At 40.0% G+C, this 23,212-nt stretch overlaps 1 protein-coding gene across 1 annotated transcript in view; it reads left to right on the top strand.

The window, feature by feature from the left end:
• The window catches only part of KIF6 (kinesin family member 6), a 279,607-nt gene that overhangs the window by 196,669 nt on the left and 59,726 nt on the right, over nt 1-23,212 (top strand). The window contains exon 15 of the mRNA XM_043543510.1: nt 6,271-6,326. Within this exon, the coding sequence (XP_043399445.1) occupies nt 6,271-6,326 (56 nt within the window). The remainder of the gene's footprint in view (nt 1-6,270; nt 6,327-23,212) is intronic.

Below are 23,212 nucleotides of genomic sequence, written 5' to 3'. Positions count from 1 at the left end.
TTATCTCTGAAAATCAGGCCCCAGGTTATCTCCCTCTCCTCTCTGCATTTTATTCTGAAACTCACTGTTTATTAGTTTTTTGTTCACCTTCTCTGAACTGCATAACTTCGTTCTTAGGTCTACATCTTCTATTCTCTGACGCCCAGGTACCAAGATGATGGGAGTGTAAGAAGTAGATAAGTATTTATTTGAACTATCCTGTTTAGAAATGTCTGTATTCTGATGATAAATAGATCAAATTGTTCATTTAATGTGATCATTCCTTGCATCTCTTCCTTTCAAGAGCTAATAAAACAGTTTATAAATAAAGATTTCAGTGGCATTACATCAACATAAAATTGGAGTAACACAGTGGTAAATCCGGACCGTGATTTCTTGGACTTAATGCATGTTTTTATCAATTTCTCTGACATAAAGCATTGTGAGGGAAAATGCATATTTCCTTTTATATTCTGAATATATAGTAGAGATGGGCTCAAACCACAAAGTTTGGTACCAGATTCATATTTCCCCAAATTTCAAGGGAATTCAGACCCACACTCTTGGGGTACCCCATTTCTAATAAATAGCAATTGTCATTATTCACAAGTGTTGTGGGACTCTTGATGCATTTGGAAATCATGCTGTTTGCAGTGGACTTTAGCAAAGGAGATTTGAAGCTCAAAGTTTATTACGTTTGTTAAAAATGGATTTATCTCAAGTCTGTAATTTGGAATGCAGCTGCTGAACCACCAGTTGCAAATTGCACAGTAAAGATCTTATGCACAACACATATTTAAAGGTTACCATACCTTTCCCGTATATGCAAGCCTCTCATGCTCATATTTTTGTGTACAGTAGCATAACCACTTCTGTCATATCATGGCAGCATTTGATTAAATGTATTTATATTTTAATTGCTTTTTTCTTCTCTTTTTTCTCTTGTTTTTCCCCTCTCTTTTACCTTATATTGGGTGAATTTTCTTTTCTTTTCTTTTCATTTCCATTTTAGTTATATTATTTGTGTTGGTTGTGAGTTAACATAAAATTCAAAGCTCGACTGTAATGCTAACAACTATAACAATTCAAATGTTTTGGGCACTGGGAGCCAGCTATATAGATGCTTTCTAGAGGTGCCTTCGTGTAACTGAAATACAAGAAAAATCAGGTGCTCCTTTAAAACAAGGTGCATAAGGGAAATATGTATTTTAAACTTTGTAAATATTGCTTTTCATCTGAACTTCCCAGGGGTGTGTCACTATGTCTTTCACCAGTTTTTACAGATGGGGAAACTGAGGTACATTAAGGATTCGTTTCTTGATGAAGGTCACACAATGAGTCATTGTTCAAGTGAGAAACTGAATGTAGGGTTTCTTCATTTCAATAGACTTTAGCTGCCCCTTCACTTCAGCTGGCCTTGGAGAACACTAAACAAGTGGCCTCATGAGGCAGAAGGGGCATTCCTGCAGACATGTATGCATCTGGCACAAAACAGTTGCTATTCATTTCTGTCCTCTAAAGTGAAAACTGCTGCTGCCCACTGGCACTGCCTAAATGCCTATATTTGTAACCACACAGAGGCAGAGTTCCGGGCCTTTGACTTCCTACACTTGACCTCCAAAAAGCTTACTAATGTCTGTGCCTTCCAAGGCATTGAGGAGAGGAGAGGCTTCGCTTAGCATCCGTTCCTTGAAGTGAAGAAGAATCTTAAATCTCATTTTCCAGTGAAACATGCATGAAAACTCGTCCCATTTGAACCACTACAGTCTAGCCTCCCATGCTGCACCAGACATTCTAAACCCAGCCCCAGCATATGTTTCCAATTACAAGATCTCATTGTAACTTAGAGGTATAATGTAAAGCTGGTCTGAGGGCTTCTCCACATGGTTCATTAATGTGTGCCACAGAGGTGTAAATTCTAGTGCACACTAGTTTGCCCTGCACTGTCTGGGCTTTATGGACCCTGCTGGTGGTCCCGTTTGAAACACACCATGTAGACAAGCTCTCAGTTTCTTCGTTCTCCTACATCAGATTTTCCACTTATTTTCCTCTTTAAGTCTCAACTTTCCAATCTGCCAACTTAGGCTATTTTTGCCTTTTCTCCTCAACTGACAAGCTTTTGTTAATATGCTTTGATACCACAGTGTCAGATTCAGTCCTGGTTTAACTGTTGTGGTCAGTACTTACCAAGGGATGAATTTGGTCCATGGTGATTGAGTCTGGAATAATCCTTAATGGAATCAAGCTGTGCCACCTAATAGCCTGTAATAAATGAGTGCTAAACTAAGTGTGTGGGTTCTCCCATTTGATGGCCTCCAAGAGAGTCAGCTCTTACACTGACTAATTAAACAGAGACTTATATTTAAAAAAAAATTATTTAGGATATGTCATATTTGCATTTTAAGGATGAAATCTTTGCACCATTGAAGTCAGTGGCCAAACTCCCATTCATTTCAATGGGACAAAGATTTCGCCCTATGAGTTTTACTTATGATGGCAACTAAAATCCATGTCTCAGCAATAACAGTCTTCTTGAGGGAACTGTGAGTGAGGGAACTCACTCAGGCTACATGTGAATTTCCTACGGACCGCACGAATACAGTTGCTTAACTGACCAGTAAACATTAATGTTCACATACTGATGATCAGTCTCCCTTGAGAGCACCCTTATGCTAGATTTCTTCTTGGAAAAGAATCAGAAACTACACTTTTTCCATAATTCAATGAGTGGGTTGACCCCAGAAGTGTTTGTTTTGTTTTTACTCAATCATAGGCGTTTTACCTGAGTACAGATTAAGAAACAGTAAGGAACTCAGGATTTGGCCCAAGGGTTGGGAGGAGAGAGAGAAAGAGGCCATTTGGAGGTTTCTCTTAGATCTCTGCCCAGACTGCAGGAGATCCCTTTGATTGTATTAAGTCAATGCTCATGGAAATACAGTAGCTTATAAAAACAGAAGATGGCAAGTGAATGTTTCTAAGGCTTCTCCCTACTTGTGTCATAAATAGCAAGTGTCAAGGAACCTTCTTGTAGAGGATACTTATCCATGCTGAATTCAGCTTTAACAGCAATTGAGCATGAACAAATGTGAATGTGGTGGTCCAAAATACTTAGTCTGAGGGGGAAATTGACTAATTAAGATGGGGCAGTTACCCAAACCACATCTCCCTCGTGGGAAAGCAATATTTCTTAACTCTACACCACTGCTGTTTGAGCTAGACAGAAATACAACTTGTGGATTTCCGCAGCAGGTTCTGCTAGAGCAGGGCTCATCCAGATCAGCGGAAGGCTCCGTTAACTGTCAAGTACAGTAGTTTTGCCTCCAAACCCTGCAAGGAATCACTATACACATCTAAGTAACCATTCAGAATTTCACAACAAGGCTAGTGCCCCACCACAACAACTTTGATACAGCAAATCACCCCTCTGGTATTTATTTCCTTCTTTGATTATTACAATGGAGTTTTCCTGTAATATACCTCAAATCCCTCAGGACTTTTTCAACTGTTCCATTGAATATAGAGATAATTTCCTTTACCATTAAAATAGAATAAATTTGGTGTTATAGAGTGTATTTTGTATACCATGTACCCTAAATAGCTTTACAAATTGCAGGGTTAGATACTGGCAGGCTAGTGATTCTGTCAACTGATGCAGTAATAGCACAAACAGCCTGGGATACTGCAACCTGCTTAACAGAAAGGGCAAAGGAAGCAGGGGGTAGGAAAATTCTAGCAGCCTCCTAGGGAAGATGGAGAAATTTAGTCCACTTACTGGATCCTATCTTTTGGCTGCTCTTTTTGGAAGGTGCTCAGATATCATGGTGATGGGCACCTTGTAAGGATATAGATGAAGCAAGTTTGTTGAGAATGCTAATTGTTAGTTTTTTGGAAAAGGAATACTGCCTTACATCACATTTCTGGCTGAACAGAAACCACTGCAGATTACAGAAACCAATTACTGCAGATTATTTTGAATAATACATGAGGATGTGATCCTTAGGGGATAACAAGGAATTTTTCAACTTAGTTAATTTAGAAACATTGTTAGTGTCATTAGTTAAGCATTGCAGTCATCTTTCATGAAATAAGAATTAACGAAATTGTTTGTTTGTGTCACCATAGTAATTACCTAAAGGCCCCAGTCATGGACCAGAAACCCATTGTGCTATGCATTGCAAACAGAGAACAAAAAGATATCCCCTGCCTCAGTGAGCTTACAGCCTCACCTGTCACTCCAACAGTCAACTAATTTTACCATTGTTTACATGACTTAAACTACTACCATTGTACGTTTATGTGGAGAAGCTACTGTGAAGACTACATGAAGACAGTGTGGTATAGATGCTTGAACAAAAGGCTAGGAGCTAGGAACTTATGAATTGCACTACACTCATTGCATGGCTTAGGGCAATTCACGTAACTGCTCTGTGCCTCAGTTTCCCCACCTTTAAAATTGGGGTGCCAATACCTTCCTCCAAAGGGTGTTATAGGGTTTGTTTAGTTAATGTTTGTACAGTGCTTTGGAAATGTACGGCACTAAAAGTGTTATTCATTGTGTTATGATATCACATCCAGAAGGGCCCAAAATAGCTGTACGTATATTACACATGCAGGAATCACTCACCTGCCGCTGAAATGCAGTCATCTTCATGACAGAATAAAGTGACAATTTAAGAAGACACAGAAATACCGCACACCAGTTTAGGACTTAAGGTTAAAAACAATTGAAACTTGCTGTAGGAATGTTATTACCAGCTCTAGAACTTGGCCAGGCCACCAGGGTTAACATCCCTACTCTTGCGAAAAGTTCCCTGGGATCTTTAATTACCACAAGTGGTCAAAGCCTCAGTTTTCTTTTTCAACACTCCCTAGAAACATGAGGGTTAATTAGCTCAGTACAAAAACAGAGGGAAAAGCCATTTACTGAATCACCAACACCACTTCCTGCAGCTGGCTGGGTTGTCCTTGGTCTCCCGTCCAAGTATTGACCAAGGTCAATTTTTCCGTCAAACCACTATCCCAAGATGGTAACACTATAAGACCTCAATCTGTGCCAGTATAAGGAGGGTACAAATGTGCAGTATTAAGTAAAAGGAAAATGTTGTATTACTGGAACAGTGCAAAAGAAAATTAAGGACAAAAATTTGCTTGAAAGAAAAGGTATTTAATTTATGGGTGTTTATCAGTTATAATCCTTGACAGAGTATGAAATAAACTGAGGGAAATGTCACGTATTTGAAACCTCTTTTCCAGCTATGCATAGAGCTGGTTGAATGCTACAAAAATAATGTTTCCATACATTGATTTGAATTTTGAAGTCATTGATTCAGTTCCACCATGTTCAGGCCCCTTTTCATTGACTGTGTGAAAGCTTTCATATGGATGGGTTTCAGTTCAACAAATGTTTGGAATCTGGCTGGGTTTTTTGTTCGAATACCTGCATTTGCATACAAAGAAGTGTATCTGTGGACAAATGAGTATTAATAATTTCCACTATTCATCATTTCTTATTCTCCCGTCTAAAATTTTGTTAGGGAGCCTTACTATGTGACTTGGGTGACCAGTTACACATCACAAATAATGAATAGTGATGTCAGCAGTTTGCACACAGCTCATAAGCTGAAAAATTTTCATCCAAAATATTCAGTGAATCTTTACAAATAGACATTGGAATTTCTGTTCCCTAAGATATTCTGACATTTTGGGTTTGTTTTTTTTAATTATTCTGAATTGGAATGAAAAGCTACAATTTCATAACTTCTTATGAAACAAAGAAGCCACAAAATTTCAGTTTGTGACCATCGAATCATTTAGTTTTGATAAGGTAAAAAGCATGTTGTTTCAGAAAGTAAAAACAGTTCAGTTTGACATTGTTTCAGTTCATTTTGTTTTTACTTTTGTGTTATATTACCATATTAAATATTGCATGTAATATTAAAAGTAATATTTCCATATAATATAAAAGTCAAAACAAAATTAAATGAAACTTTTTGACACTATCAAAACAAAATAAGAAAGTCATAATGATTAATTTAGACTTTTTTCAGTCAAAAATTTTGTCAAAATTGACACATTCAAGTTGAACAAAATTGCCTTTTGCAATGGAAATCTGTTCCATCTAAAAAAATGTGACCAACTCTACTTACGGATAATAAATTGTTCACAGTAATGAGTTTGCAGCTAATTTGCAAACAGAAATACAGTCTTGATTTGTTAGAAAATTTATTCTCAACAAATACCTCTAGCTGTAGTTTTGAGTAACTCCACCTGTTACTCTGTTTCTGTCATTAGGTTTGCTGAAGCAAAATCCCTTGGAGAAAAAGTAAATGAAGTAAGAAATAAAATAAGTAAGTAGATTTGTTTTAATTTCCTTATCTATCTAAATAATTGTTGGTTTTAACATACATTCATAACACACCAGGGACATGTAACAAGAGTCTGTTTTCTGATTAAAATTAGCTAACCCATTACTAATAAAAGTCCCTTTAAGACTAGTTCCCAGCTGATGACAGGAGATCTGGTCATTTTAAGAACAAACTTTGATTATTAGAAATTTCATAATGTGAAAGCCAAATATATTCTTCATTTGGGGGTTTAGATAATCGCTGTCACTTATCTGAAGTGGAACACAGCCCTGTTGAAAGGTGTTTAGAATTTGCAATCCAGAATCTGATGGGGAAAATATCCAAATACTGTGTGGTTTAGAAAGATTGTAAACTGTGTGGGTCAGGGATTGTGCTTACCTGTGTGTTTGTAAAGAACATAGCACAGAGGTGGGCAAACTTTTTGGCCTGAGGGCCACATCGGGGTTCAGACACTGTATGGAGGCCTAGGTAGGGAAGGCTGTGCATCCCCAGACAGCCTGGCCCCCGCCCCCATCCACCTCCTCCTACTTCCCACCCCCTGACTGCCCCCTCAGAACCCCCAATCCATCCACCCACCCCACCCCGCTTCTTGTCCCCTGACCGCCCCCTCCAGGGACCACCTGCTCCTTATCCAACCCACCCCGCTCCCCGCCCACTTACCATGCCGCTCAGAGCACCAGGACAGGCAGCTGCGCCTCCCGTCCGGAGCCAGCCACACCGCCGTGCAGTCTAGAGCACCAGGGCAGGCCTGCAGCTCTTGCAGCTGTGCTGCCTGGCAGGAGCTCGCAGCCCCGCAGCCCAGAGCGCTGGCGGTGTGGCGAACTGAGGCTGCAGGGTAGGGGGAACAGGAGGGGAGGGGCCAGGGGCTAGCCTCCCCAGCCGGGAGCTCAAGGGCCAGGCAGGACAGTCCCACCGGCCAGATGTGGCCCACAGGCCGTAGTTTGCCCACCTCTGACCTAGCACAACGGGGCCCCAGTACTGATCGGGCCTTTGTGCACCACCCTTGTACAATTAATAAGTAGGAATGTGAGACTCATATGAGAAGGGTGAGTGTTTAAACAAAAGAACAAAATTAGACAATCTCAGGGTTTCAAGAGAAATCCCTCTGCATCAGGAGGAAAACACCTTTTTGTCTAGCTCTTTTCAGAAGAAACAACACTGTAGGATTTTAATATTCCTGGGGGCCAAATGCTTTCTCTAGTTCTCAGCCCAAACAGCCAAGCTATATTCTGGGGAAATCTTCACTGGTCCTGAGAGAAAGAATCCTTTTCCACAGACCGGCAATATAATCACTCAGAGCGCTGCCATAGCTTTAAGCTTCAGAGCTTTGGTAGAACTCCCACTTGTAGACTAAGACCACTTTACTTCTGAATGACAGCATCCACACTGGAGTTTGGGTGCTTTAAATTCACAACTTTAGTTCATTCAGCTTACATTTCCTGAGTATTCCCATGTAGCACATGCCCATAGAGTATCTTGCTAGGCAGTATGTACCAGCAAAATGCTGTTTTACAGGCCCAAAATGAGAACCGCACTCTTTGAGTGGCTACGTTTAATTTGTTTTAGTGGATCCCAGCAGAATCTAGAGGAAAGTGTTGGCTTTGACTGCAGTATTGTTTGCTTTTCCTTTTCCCAAAACTGTTGACAAAAACACGAACAGAAGTGTGATTTTGCAGCTTTTACAAACATTTGTGGTTAGATCATATTTTTATCAAACCCTGTACTGAGGTAATCAAAACTGCTTTTATTTACTGTTTCAATATTAACACTGAAGAATGTCACCATCACTTGGTGTCCATTATCATGTATAAAGCATAGAAGAGAATGGATCAGTAGCAGAAAATAGCTAGCCCTTAGATCACTGGCTGCCACTATGCACAGATCAGTAGAGCTGTGCTGAACTTGAAGATACATACCTGCCATCCGCAGGTAATTCTGATAATAAACATCCATAAAGATGACAAAAGGCTCCTTTCAAAAATCAGAACAGAAATCCCTTTTCCCTCTACCTGTTTCCAAGGACACCCTTTAGAAGACTTTACTGGTTTGTTTGTTTTAAATTTCCTGTGACATAGCATGATTTAAACATACAGATTGTGGATTTTTTCATTAAAAAAAACCCTTTTCTAAAAGCTTTAATTTTTTCTAAAGCAAGGTCACTGCCATTACTAAAAAGTACAGTCTTGTAAACAAACTTAGTTGCCTAAAGTTTGATTACTGTGAAAATGTTGCTGTTCTAGTGATTAGAGTGGATGACTGGGATGCAAGAGCTGTAGGTTTCTCTTCCTGATTCTACTGCAGTCTCACTGTGATACTTTAGTCAAGACATCTAACTTCTCACCTCAATTTGCCCATCTGTAAAATGGGAATAATACCCATCTTTGTAGAGTGTTTTGAGATCCTTGAATGAAAGTCCAAGATAGTATTATTATTATTGTTACTGTTGTTGTTATTGTTTTTATTATTATTATTAGTCTAGAATCTGCTTCCAATTCACTGTAAATGCAGTTTTCTCTAAGATACAACCAACTTTTCCTAATAACTCACTCTGGGCTGAAACTTGGAAATCAAGTCCTCACTTTAGGTGTGTTTTTTGTTGGTTTGGTTTTTTAATAGTATCAATTTGTACTAACTTTAGTTTCAGTTGATCTGGTATTTTTCAAGTGATAGGCAGACAAACTCTCATTTTGTGGTTATAAATGCTTTTCATGTATTGCCTAGGCTCCTAGGAGCCAATCCTATAAAAGGATCTGTGTGAGTGTACACAGCTGAACTCCACGCTGATGGGAGCGTCCACCTTCATGGATCGCTTCATAAACTCAGGATCACAGGCTGTAACTTAGGCTACTTTGTTAATAGTTTTAAAATATTAATAGAATGCCGGAGGCTTAAGAGAGAGATTATAGTGCAAAACCACTTTCTCAGAAGGATTTTTTTTTAATAACTACATGCTGGGCATATGAAGTCTAGTACTGTGGTATTATAATGTAGGTTATATTGAGCTATTCCTTCAGCCTATCAGGGCCTTTTCAGATCACCTCTATTAATAAACCTGCCTATTAGCAGCTCTCAGACAATTATTAAAACCCTAGGGTCAAGAAAGTTACAGTCTGGTTTTTGTAGCTAAATCAGAGCAATTAGGCCACTTTACATAGTTAAGCAGTCTGAAACAATTTTCCAGTTAAGCCTGGCTAATTCATAGTTTGCATATTCAGACAGAACAACGTTAATGATGCCACGTAAGGTTACTAACCTGCCAAAATTATACTGAAAAACCTGATAGGGGCAATAATAGTCATCTGGGCCTGCAGCTAGGTCTTTAATTCACTTTTATTGTTGTTTTGGTTTCCTTAAAACATTCCTGGCTGAGCTGATGTACAAAATGAAGAACAGATCCCATCAATATCAGTTTCTTCTATTTCCAAGTTACACTTAATAATATAAAACTATGCACCACAGAGGTCATTGGGGAAACCTCCTGGTAAGCCACTTGGTGCAATGTAGAACCCATTTCACATGGTCTGATTATATACAGTGATATTGACAGTAGTTGGCTGTAACCTAAATTTGTATCCTGTGTGTCATAACTACCCTCTCATTCTGACTTTCTTTTGGAAGTATTGCAGTATTTTGCAATAGAAGGTATGCAAAATACTGCAACCACTTCCCAAATACATCAGCATTTTGAAAAACACATAAGGCACTTGGAACTGAGCAAAGAAATTCACAATGTGACTTTTGCTGGTAGGCTTTTGTGGTTGCTGTTGTTGATTTCACAAAAAGATAAAGGAAAAACATCCTAGGAGTCAGTGGGAGTTTAACTGCAGAATGGCTATAATATCAGTAATAAGATACTGCAGTTAGCATTCCTCTATTTTAATTCCTCTCTGCAGTTGCACCACAGAGAATCAAATCCTGCCACCCTGATTTATGTTGACTAGTATCTTACTCTGTGAGTAGTTCCACTGATTGCAGGGTGGTACTCAACATGAGGAAAGGAGGCAGAATCTGGACCATCATGAATAATAATAATAATAATTAATAAAACTGTAGGGTATGGTCATATAGTCCAAACCTCTGAGTGCAAGAATCTCTATAAACTTCTAACCTTTTGTTCTTTTACTACTCCGTGATCTGCACTGATTTCCTATAAGCTTCCAAGTGGGCTTCAACGTGTTGGGTTTTTTAACTCATAAAGCACCAAATGGTTTGGGATCTGGTCACTTGAGAGATTGCCTCTGTGCCTGTAGTATGCTACCACAAATGAGATCAGGAGAGGTATTTGAGCTGGAGTTACCTTAATATAAATGAGAAGGGGCTGCTGGCAGGGTGCCGTCTGTGAGGGGTCCTTGGCTTTGGAACCTGCTCCCCACTTGGTCTGCCAGAGCCCAGCATTATTAACCTTCTGGGCATGCTGCAAGGGCCATTGATTTTCTCTCCTCTCCAAGATTGTCGAGGAGAGGCTGATCTGAGGTGGATATAGTTATGTGCAGTTCGTTGTTTATTCTGATTTTTAACTTATGGGTGAGGTGTTCAGGGCATAGGATGGACACCTATAGTACAGTTTAGAGAGGGAGGGAAGGAGTATCCTCCAGGTCAAGTCTGGAAGCCCTACTAGAAAGCCTCAAAGACCATGATACTATCACAATTCCACTGCACAGGGGATCCTATCCACAGAGAATCCCCACAGCAGGAATTCTCTTTTCCCAGCACACTGAAAAATAGTGCTGCACAAGAGTTCTCTCCCACTCTTCTGTGAAAGATTTTCGGGGGCAGGGTGAGAGGGTCTGCAACTGCACAAACTGCTGGTCAGAATCCCCAGTCAAGTGGTGGCAAAGAGGCTGGGAGCACTACTTCAGTGGAATTAGAACAGCGAAGAATTTGGCCCATTCAGGAGACTTTAGAAAATATGCTCTGTACAAGGAAAATTAAGCCGGTCTATTCTTGCTGAGTTTAGTGATTAAAAGAGCTGCTCACACGCAAGCATGCAATAGGCACATGTACAGTAGATGCATATAAGATTAGTAAAGATTTCCAGTGCTTCACTATAAATGTCTGTTTTACTTGGGATGTTTATACCACTATTTGGTCTAATTTTTCCTGAGGAAAAATTTAGACCAAATGGTATTTGAAAGCCCAAAGGGAGGCAGCTGTTCCTTTTAGTCTGTCCAGAAATCAGCTAACGCTATAATTGAAGCTGGGAGAGGAAAGGCAAACTCATGTGGGAGTAATAGCTGTGCAAGCAAACAACAGGCCCTCTAGTAATGCAAAAGGCTAGGTGGGTGGATTATGTGCATGTGATGTTGACTGTGCAACCGTACCCTCAGGAATGTTGTGATGTTTCACTGGTCTGCCTTCTCTGAAACTTCTCTGAAGTTATGGTGAAGCTGATTAATACATGATATTGTATAATATCCAAGGCAATCATACTCTTCAGTGAGGCCAAAGTGCTACTATTAGAAAGTGAAATTACAGTATAATTAATTTTTATACATAACACTTATATCATTTTCACAATACATTGTAATACCACCAATGATAGAGTAAGGCAGTGAGAGTTGTGTGGGGGCAGTAGCACAAGAAGAAATGTGAAGGGCTAACAATAAGAGGAGGCAAAGAATAAAGTATTGGTCAAGATTGTCCATGCCTTACATTTTACACAGCCTTTTATGTGAATACAAAGTGGGTGTAAAACACTATCGCCTCAGATCTCTCCACTCACACCAGTGGCAGGGTTTTATACCCACTTTGCACTTGTGAAAATGATGACAGAAGTTGAAAGACAATGGAAAATCAGAACTATTGCTTAGAAAAAGCTTTATTCAACTAATAGTAAGATTTAGACCCACAAAGAAACAACATTGAAGGTTAAGGCTACTGTTCCAGTCAGATTACCCTCTTTCCTGGGTATTGCAATACATAGTCTCATCTGGCAGGAGAACTCCTGCATCCCTTAGCAGATGCAGTACTCTGTCTGAGTTAGGGATGGAGTAATACCATAATTCTAAAATTTTATGTTGTTGGTTTTAATGGTTTCAAACACTATATTAAGTATATTGTATTTTTATTTTTGGAGCTGCTGTTTCTTAGCCTGAGATCCATCAGCATATTCATTTTCTCCCTTCTCCCTGCCACTGCACACACACGCATATGCACACACATACTCTCACTCAAAGAGAAGATGGTGCTTTATAAGTCAAGGACACCTAAAGAATGAATCCCAGGTGTCCTCATCTGCTATTAATATCCTGTTTGGGGATTGCTGAGACTTCAGTCTCTTTTCATCCACCTGGCACATGAAACATCTGAAGAAAATCATATTTTCTTTAAATCTCTGGTTAGTAATAGTGTCTCTGAAGGGCAGCTTAATCAAGACACAGCAAGTGAATGTGACAAACAAAAAAAGGAAAAGCAAAAAAGAAGTTGAGCATAATGAAAATAAGCTTAGACAGCTGCATGATTGCACAGCTCGATGGTGTTTGATGATACCAAATCATCTCCCCTTTTAAAAAACTTAATAAAATCAGCTATTCCTAACTGCCACATTCACCTAGCCATTATTGTATGGCTGAGTTTTTGTAGATGTCACAAGAGAAGTAAGTCTTTGAAGGGTGATAGAATTGTGGTCTTAAAGTTTTGCTCATGGAAGTTGTGGAAGAAAGCATGGAAACTTGTGGAAGAACAGGCAAATATGCATTTGAGGCTGGCATAGTTATCACAACGGGGGACGGGGGGGCTGAAAAACTGTGTTATGATGCATGCTGTGCTTCATGAAGAGAGAATCAGAGTCAAATCCTGGTCCTGTAAGAGTTAATGCGAGTCTAGTCCAAAATGCCTAAAGGTCCTATTCTTATCTTGCTGCATTCGTGCAACTTTCTTGTGGGAGCATCAAGGTAGAGAAGAATAATTTCCTGAATATAGGTTTTAGAGTGGTAGCCCTGTTAGTCAGTATCAGCAAAAACAATGAGGAGTCCTTGTGGCACCTTAGAGACTAACAAATTTATTTGGGCATAAGCTGTCGTGGGCTAGAACCCACTTCATCAGATGCATGGAGTGGAAAATACAGTGGAAAATACCTCACACTTGGTAAGGCAACTACAATCTTTTCATGTATTTATACCTGGTCCTGTATTTTCCACTCCATGCATCCGATGAAGTGGGTTCTAGCCCACAACAGCTTATGCCCGAATAAATTTGTTAGTCTCTAAGGTGCCACAAGGACTCCTCGTTGTTTTTCCTGAATATATTCACCCTATGTCACCCTGGATGTGTCAAAAAAAATAAAAACCCTACCCAGGTACCAGGATAACTGTCCACTGGAGGTGGGAAGAAGGGAAGGGTGCTATACTTATATAACTATATCTCTATAGGTATAGTTATTATCCCGGTATAACTGTTGGTATAACTGATAAAATTTTCCTGTGTAGATAAGGCCTTAACTAAGATTAAAACAATCAGATTTCTCAAGACAGAAATTTTGCGAAACACCGCTGAGGCAATGTCTGGAGTTACAGTTGAAGAAATCAATTTTGAGGGTTTTTTAACCTCACTTGCCAGCATAAATTACAGACTTTGAGAAAGGAGAACTAATTACTTAGTCAACAAAATCCGAAGAAAGATTGTAGGAATGTTGTGTGAATGGCTATGTCAATATTATATGGATTTAAATAATTGCGGAAAATCATGTGTGAGCCAAAAGCATTTTTAACTTTGTAGTGGAAGGGCATATACATTCACAAAGGGTGAAATTCACCCTCTGTTGAGGGACAATACAATGCCTATGGAGCATTGAACTCCTGACATTAAGTGTGATTTAAATGGAGTGTAGTCTTGTGCTGGCTTTCTATACGGGGATGAATTTCACCCAAAGCACCTTACTGCTTTCTAGAAGCTCATTATTAGTATTATTATTTATTGATTGCCTGGTAATGTAAAAGTTCTTAGTCAAAACACTAGCTCACTGGACATAAATTGTTCCAGCCATTTAGGAAGTGAGAATGCAAGCAGGAAAGAATTGTCCAGTTTTGGAATGCATATCCAGTCTCTGGCACAGGATTCTGAAATGCATTTTGTTTTAATGAAATAAACATTGAAACTTCATAGCTGCTGATTAGTTGTAATTCACTGTTCTAGTTTCCTTCCAGAAAGTCTCAAGTATTTTTCCAGTCTTATATCTGATGTATATATTCAATGAATTTTATTGGAAGTGACTAGTGCATAACAAAAATTGTAAAATTAGGATTAAAAGGGTACTGGGAAACTCAAAGAGAAAAAAAATGTTACATTCCAGAGGCAAAACCTAGATCAAATGAGAAGTAAGCAGTTCACAAGTAAATGAATCCAGTATGAAGATTTCATGAACAGATAACTCCACTGAAAATACCACTACACAGTATTTCCTCCTTCAGGTAGCATAGTATGAATTGTTATCTCTAGCTGAGACTTGTAAATTCCATGGAACAAATCCTGAAATTCTTACTCAAGCAAAACACCTATTGACATTGGCAGGAGTTCTGCTTAATTAAGGATTGAATAAAAACTCTGAAAAGACTTCTGCATTTGGCTCCATGATTGCTATTTTAATTGATAATGAACAGCAAACATTAGGTTTATTAATACAACAAAAAAAATTAAAAACGTATTTTGTGAAACATACATATTGCACTGAATTTGCATTCTGATAACTGCAGTCTATCTGCGTGTCTTTCCTGGCTGTAAAAGCTTGGATGGGACTCTGTAGGTCATTCAGACACCTTCACAGCTTTCACGTGATTAGGAGGAGGCAATGCAAATCCCCTGATCTCAGTTCAGTTAAAGCACAATTTGTCACAAGTGTGTTTCTGTTCATGGCTGCTTTCCTGCAAAATTCCATTTGCCAGCAGGGCCTGGTTGTTGAACCATATTCAGGCTTTGATCAGGATTTACCCTGAAGAGTTGCCACAGGGATTCTGACTTGTTTCAGAGTGGTAGCCGAGTTAGTCTGTATCAGCAAAACAAAAACGAGGAATACTTTTGGCACCTTAGAGACTAACAAATTTATTTGGGCATAAGCTTTCGTGGGCTAAAACCCACTTCATCAGATGCATGCAGTGGAAAATACAGTAGGAAGATATATATATATACACAGAGAACATGAAAAAATGGGTGTTGCCATACCAACTGTAACGAGACCAATTAATTAAGGTGGGGGGCTATTATCAGCAGGAGAAAAAAAACCTTTTGTAGTGATAATCAGGATGGCCCATTTCAAACAGTTGACAAGTAAGTGTGAGTAACAGTGGGGTGGGGGGAGGGAATTAGCATGGGAAATAGTTTTTACTTTGTGTAATGACCCATCCACTCCCAGTCTTTATTCAAGCCTTATTTAATGGTGTCCAGTTTGCAAATTAATTCCAATTCTGTAGTTTCTCATTGGAGTCTGTCTTTGAAGTTTTTTTCTTGGAGAACTGCAACTTTTAGATCTGAAATTGAGTGACCAGGGAGGCTGAAGTGTTCTCCGACTGGTTTTTGAATGTTATAATTCTTGATATCTGATTTGTGTCCATTTATTCTTTTGCGTAGAGATTGTCCGGTTTGGCCAATGTATATGGCAGAGGGGCATTGTTGGCACATGATGGCATATATCACATTGGTGGATGTGCAGGTGAACGAGCCTCTTATGGTCTGGCTGATGTGATTAGGTCCTATGATGGTGTCCCTTGAATAGATATGTGGACAGAGTTGGCAACGGACTTTGTTGCAAGGATAGGTTCCTGGGTTAGTGTTTTTGTTGTGTGGTGTGTGGTTGCTGGTGAGTATTTGCTTCAGGTTGGGGGCTGTCTGTAAACAAGGACTGGCCTGTCTCCCAAAATCTGTGAGAGTGAGGGATCGTCCTTCAGGATAGGTTGTAGATCCTTGATGATGCGCTGGAGAGTACTTTTGGGTATTCTCCTGCCTCTGTCAATCTGTTTCTTCACTTCAGCAGGTGGATACTGTAGTTTTAAGAATGCTTGATAGAGATCTTGTAGGTGTTTGTCTCTGTCTGAGGGATTGGAGCAAATGTGATTGTATCTTAGAGCTTGGCTGTAGACAATGGATCGTGTGATGTGGTCTGGATGAAAGCTGGAGGCATGTAGATAAGTATAGCGGTCAATAGGTTTCCAGTATAGGGTGGTGTTTATGTGGCCATCACTTATTAGCACTGTAGTGTCCAGGAAGTGGGTCTCTTGTGTGGAGTGGTCCAGGCTGAGGTTGATGATGGGATGGAAATTGTTGAAATCCTGGTGGAATTCCTCAAGGGCTTCTTTTCCATGGGTCCAGATGATGAAGATGTCATCAATGTAGCGTAAGTAGAGTAGGGGTGTTAGGGGATGAGAGCTGAGGAAGCATTGTTCTAAGTCAGCCATAAAAATGTTGGCACACTGTGGGGCCATGCGGGTACCCATAGCAGTGCCGCTGACTTGAATGCCCCTCTTCCCACAATCTGTATGCAAAAGAATAAATGGACACAAATCAGACATCAAGAATTATAACATTCAAAAACCAATTGGAGAACACTTCAACCTCCCTGGTCACTCAATTTCAGCTAAACTAAAAGTTCAACTAGAAGTTGTAATTCTCCAAGAAAAAAACTTCAAAAACAGACTCCAATGAGAAACTGCAGAATTGGAATTAATTTGCAAATTGGACACCATTAAATTAGGCTTCAATAAAGACTGGGAATGGATGGGTCATTACACAAAGAAAAACTATTTCCCCGTGCTAATTTTCCCCCTTACTGTTACTCACACCTTCTTGTCAACTGTTTGAAATGGGCCATCCTGATTATCACTACAAAAGGTTTTTTTTCTCCTGCTGATAATAGCCCACCTTAATTAATTGGTCTCATTACAGTTGGTATGGCAACACCCATTTTTTCATGTTCTCTGTGTATATATATCTTCCTACTGTATTTTCCACTGCATGCATCCGATGAAGAGGGTTTTAGCCCACGAAAGCTTATGCCCAAATAAATTTGTTAGTCTCTAAGGTGCCGCAAGTACTCCTCGTTTTTTTTCACAGGGATTCTGTGATCTTCAATTTGAATCTTACCTCTTTGAAATCATAAAAGTAAACAAAGGCCCAATCCTTCAAATACATTAACACACATGCTTAATTTTACAAACATGAGTAGTCCCATTGATTTGAATGGGACTACTAACATATATAAAGTTAAACATGTGTAAGTGTTTGCAGGGTTGGGGCCTTCAGTCTCTGTTTGTTGAACTGTGCCCCCTTTTTGCTGGCAATAGGGTGCAACAGCATTGTTTCCTTTTGCCACCATGCAGATAAATAATTTGATCACAGTTTTGGTGGTGTTACTGCATTTCTCCCCTCTCTCTTCTCCCATCCCAAAACAAGCAAAGGGGAAATTCAGTCAGCAAAGCAACACACTTAATGTTTCTTAAGGCAGCAGGAGAACCCTGTCTTTGTTTGTCAATGAGGTGCTAGCACAATTGCATGAGAGTACAGTAAATTCCTCATCCCTACTCTCATTTTCCTCTCTCCTTTTCCTCTGACCTCATTCTTTTTGTTCGTATGTTTGTTCCTTATGGAGACCACAGTCCTCCATTTCTCTATAAAATACTTATGCTATGGACGGTGGTAAAATAATCCATAAACACTGGGAAAAATGGACTACTTCTGAGGTGGGGGGTTCATTATTTATTTCATTGACTTTATAGTGCCGATCATGTGCATCTGTCATTCTGTACAATTTTAAATGATGGTTAAGTTAAACTATTCTGAAGGGGCCCAGCAGTCAGTCACTAAGGATAGTTTATTCTCCATGCTCATTTAATTATTGGCCTTTCTGCTGAGACTGTTAAGAAGAGTGGCAATTGGAGCCAATTGTGACAGTATTTTTATTACTGTCTACTGTCCACAAGCAACTGGACTCAACCGACCAAATTAATTTCACATAGACTACCAGATAGCTTTCCGATAGTAATCTCTTTCACTTACAGTCATCCTGACTTGTACTTAAACTGACGGTCTGGAGGGCAAAGGCTCCCAAGCTACCCAATACACTGAGGATCTCAGACAATTCCCACTGAAGTTAATTTCAGTGGAAATTTGACTGGGACCAGTGGTTCTCAACCTATTTACTATTATGTGGGTAGTATCCAGTACTACCTGTATGGTCCTGAGGATGTCACATGGGCTGCAGCTCTGTACTGATTGGGCCACAAGCAGCCCGCAGGCCACAGGTTGAGAACCACTGTACTGGGACCTTAGATACTCTGATGATAAATATCATAAATAAGGCCAGATCCCCTCTTCCTTTTTTTCTTTCATTTATTTAATATGAAATATTTCCATCCTTGGTCTTTTAAAACTGATCAGAAAAGGTCACCTCGATCAGCTTTCTAGTGTGAGATTAAATTTGCATTTCTAGAATAAAACAGCTATGTTAGTATTTTGATCACATGTACAGCAGATTCTCTTGGCCCTTTATCTAACGCAGTGGTTCCCAAGCTTGTTCCGCCGCTTGTGCAGGGAAAGCCCCTGCCGGGCCAACCCGGTTTGTTTACCTGCCGCGTCCGCAGGTTTGGCCGATCGCGGCTCCCACTGGCCATGGTTCACTGCTCCAGGCCAATGGGGGCTGCTGGAAGTGGCGGCCAGTGCGTTCCTCGGCCCGGGCCGCTTCCAGCAGCTCCCATTTGCCTAGAGCAGTGAACCGCGGCCAGTGGGAGCTGCGATCAGCCAAACCTGTGGTCACAGCAGGTAAACAAACTGGCCCGGCCCGCCAGGGGATTTCCCTGCACAAGCGGTGGAACAAGTTTGGGAACCACTGCTCTAACGCCATATATACTCTTGCACTAATACTGTTAGCCAGAGTCATAATGAAAGAGAGGAAGGTTAGGACTCTAGACTGGGACTCTAGGTTCAACTCCTAGCTCAGCCACAGACTTGATACATGGTTTTGGGCAAGTCCCTTGATCTCTCTGTGCCTCAGTTTCCATCCATAAAATGAGAATAATAATCCTTCCTTTCTTCTACACTTTGTCTGCCTTGTCTATTTAGATGGTAATCTCCTCAAGGAAATGGTTGTCTCTTCCTTTGTGTTTGTACAGCATCTAGCACAGTAAGGCTTTCATTCCGACTGGTGGGCTCTAGTAATATAGAGAAATAATAACAGCACCATGGTTTTACTGTGCAGCAAAGGCAGGAGTGAACAGTGTAATAAACTTGCTTACAAAATTATGCCATATAGTAGGGCAATCTGAACATGGTTCCAGTTAGCAAACTTCCAGCACTACTATAAATGGCCTTCATAATCAGGCAGAGTCAAAACACCAGAAGGTAAAAACTGCCCTTTTATGGACTGGGGGTTAAAACTATTAATTTCTAATTTATATATAGGAGGGGCCATTGGGTCAGTGAACTTATTGATAAGAAAGATACAGGACAGAGAGTTCAGTGGTAAAGGTGGAAGACTGAAGTTTCTGAGTTGTAAGATCAGTATTTTCCAGAGACTTTCTAATACTCCAGATTCAGCAGAGTTGGTGCTTGCTAATGGTAAGGTAGGTTTTCCCGCATGGCGGTGGTCTTTTCCCTAGCATGCAAGCAAATTTTCAGCCATAGGAAGACATGCCATGTTGTTATTAGGAGTTGTTCTGCAGTGTTCTATGTAGAGGCAGTGGTCCTTGGAGAAGGAGCTTTGTGAGCATCAGGGGAGTTTGCTGTCTGCTTTCGTCTAGAATCAATCTTTGATATGGAATGGCTCTCTGGGAGCCTGGCATTAGTGTAGAACTGAGATTCTTGAAAGAAGAGATTGCCTGCATGCTGTTTGACCAGCCCTTGTTTGAGGACTGGTGTGTACGCATAAATAAAGCAAGTTACACTTGGCGTATACCCAGACTGTGCATCACTGATGTCTCCTCCACTGGGGAAGCTAACCTGCAAGGTCCCAGATGTCTGCTACTGCTTGGCAGAGGGGTGACACTGGTGTCAGAACAGAATACTGGTGTCAGAAGAAGGGATAATGATAGCATATGTTACCATACATAATCTGAGATAAGCAATGTGCTGTTTGCTCTTCTGGACTATCACTTTTGACTAACATAATCAAGCATATTATCCCTGAGAAATCTGCTACTATCTGAGAAAAACAAAAGAGACCAATAGGCTACGGAGGCAAATAGTCCCAGATGTAATTTCTCACCTGGGAGTTTATTGAACATGGCCTGGTGCCTGGAAGTCCCAGTCTGATTCTGATCCCTAGGCTAGTTTCAAAGTCATTTTGTAATAAACCAGACATGTTTATGTGTCCATCAAAAGTAGCAGTAGTCAGTTAGAGTTGAAGTCATTCAGAATGGTAGACAATCTTCAGATTTTTTTCTCATTACTTCCTTGGCCTGGTAGTTTCAACATAATGTTGGAAAATATATAGTTCAATGTGTATTTGTTTTGTATAACATTCTAAGTGCCATGCCCTTGTGATTGCAGTTTTGAAGTCTAACTCTAAAATGTTACATCTTGATATTTGAAATGATAGGATTAAAAGCAAAGGAACTTGGGCTGACATAGATACAGCTCTATGTGGTGTGAAAAGTACATATCCCTGAGCAATGTAGCTATACCCAATTTAACACCCAGGGTAGCTAGGTCAACATGAAGAATGCTTTCTCCTACCTAGCTACAGTTGCTTAGGGAGTTGGAGTTCCTACAGTTACAGAAAAAACCCTTCTTTTGTTGAAGTCTGCATTCCTGTTACGGGGTTATAGCGGCAAAGCTACTGCACCATAGCTGTGCCCCTATAGCCTTCGTCATGTAAACAAGCCCTGAATTTTTGCAAAGAGACAAAAGAGACCAATAGGCTATGGAGGCAAATAGTCCCAGATGTAATTTCTCACCTGGGAGTTTATTCAACATGGCCTGGTGCCTGGAAGTCCCAGTGTGCAGAGTTGTCTTTAATCAACCAACGCTTTTGGGTTTGGGAGAGTTGTTTGTTTGCTTTTTAGTTATATTTATCTCACTATGTGGGAATTTATGCCTAGAATTCCATGTAAAGGACATTACAAAGTAGCTCAGAAGCAGTATTACATGTGGGAACAGTGCTGGAATTGTGAGGTTACACTCAATTAGCATCTTAATTCTTAGCAACCAGAGGGGCTATTATAATGAAATAATGTTGCTATCCTCAGATAAATGGCTGTATTTAGAAAACTAATAGTAAGCAGAACAAGAAAATAGGGAAAACAGACAAGAAAATAGACTCTGTCAGTGTGTAAAGTACTGCTCCACCCTTCTCAAACCAAGAGCGAACTTCAACATCTGTTCTTGCTTCTTTTAATTACCATACACATTGTGGGCCAGATTCTTGGCTCTGCTCTACCCCATTGTGCCACTCAGGTGATGCAAAGGGAAGCAGACTGACCTCAAGCCCCAAGCCTGGGGATTCCCCCAGTACGGGTATCTCCCCAGCAGACATAGTCTCCTTCCATGCTTCCTACCTTGCATGGTTGCAGGGGGCATGTTTTGAGGGGATGTCAGAGCAAATAGGAGAAGTCTGGGTGCAGTGTGCTCCATCAGTCCCCAGCTGGCATATGGAGTCCATTATCCTAGCCCGCACCCAGAGCTGGGGCTGGTTACAGAATCAGTGAACCATAACAGGCTTTCTGACAGCCCTTTCCCCCTTTCTGCTGCTCCTAATGGAAGCTGAATGCAGCAGCAAATCTGTCCTGGTGTGGAATGTCTTAAGAGCAGCGTATGGAAAGTCTAGAAGATTTGGGCCTGCTTTGGCCAGTGCAAGTCCTCCAGATTTCAGTAGGAAATGTTCCTTCCTGTACTGAGGCAGAATGTGGTCTGTTAGTTGATTATAGCTTACAGTAAAGTAATTTTAAAATACAAACTTTTACAACTTCTTTCTGACATTTATACAAATGGCGACTCATGTTGGGGACAGTGTGCATGCTATATCCATTCTTTTAATTAGAAGAAATTATTTGTCAGGTAAATTATTCAGCAAAAAATAGCAAAATTAATTAAATAATGTATCCTACTTGCTCTGCTGTACTTTAAACAGAGGGCCCTTATTAACTTAATAGTGCATTGAATTGAATATCCAATCCCAGCCTAAGATTTTTAGTGTTTGTTTCAGATTTGAGTTAGAATGTCATTTCGGGGTTGAGCTACAATCTAATCATAAAGAGAAGCACCTTTGCTTCCTTTTTATTACAAATGATTATCCAGTCTTTACAAACAAAAATGTTTTTTGGGGAAAAAAATAGGCTCAGTAGAAACAACAATGAGCAAATTTTTCTTTTCGTTATACTAGTGTAAACCAAGGTAACTGTACCAACATCAATGGATTAACAATGAACTTGGACCAAGACCTTTTAGTAATGGAAAATTTTCTGTTCCTAGGCTAGCTGCAGAATAAAAGACAGAAAAAGTGAAGACAAGGTGGATGAGGTAATATGTTTTATTGGATCAACTTCTGTTGGTGAAATAGACAAGCTCTTCTTCGGGGTTGAGCTCTATATAGCTTGAAAGCTTGTCTCTTTCATCAACAGAAGTTGGTCCTGTAAAAGATATTATCTCATTCACCTTTTCTCTCTAATATCCTGGGACCAACATGACTACAATGCTGCAAATGGAAAAACTGAAGTCCTTGGTGCATTTTATCACTGTGTTTTGCTGCTTTATCAGGTTAATAATCAAGTTCTTGTGTGTTCAATCTATTTTTCTCTTGGGGGGGGAAGATGCTAAGTGATGGCTAAGAGCTAACACAATGGGAGGCACAGCAAAGGATCTATCACATTTCAATAGGTTAATTTACATCGTGTTGTTTGTTTTTTAAAATCTGCAACAGTCTCTTACATAGGAATTTTTCCTTTTTCCAT

The sequence above is a fragment of the Chelonia mydas genome, chromosome 3, assembly GCF_015237465.2.
Source record: "Chelonia mydas isolate rCheMyd1 chromosome 3, rCheMyd1.pri.v2, whole genome shotgun sequence".
In the NCBI taxonomy this organism is placed as follows: Eukaryota; Metazoa; Chordata; order Testudines; family Cheloniidae; genus Chelonia; species Chelonia mydas.
Note: the sequence above shows the minus strand (reverse complement) of the source record. Positions and strands in the feature narration are given on the sequence as shown.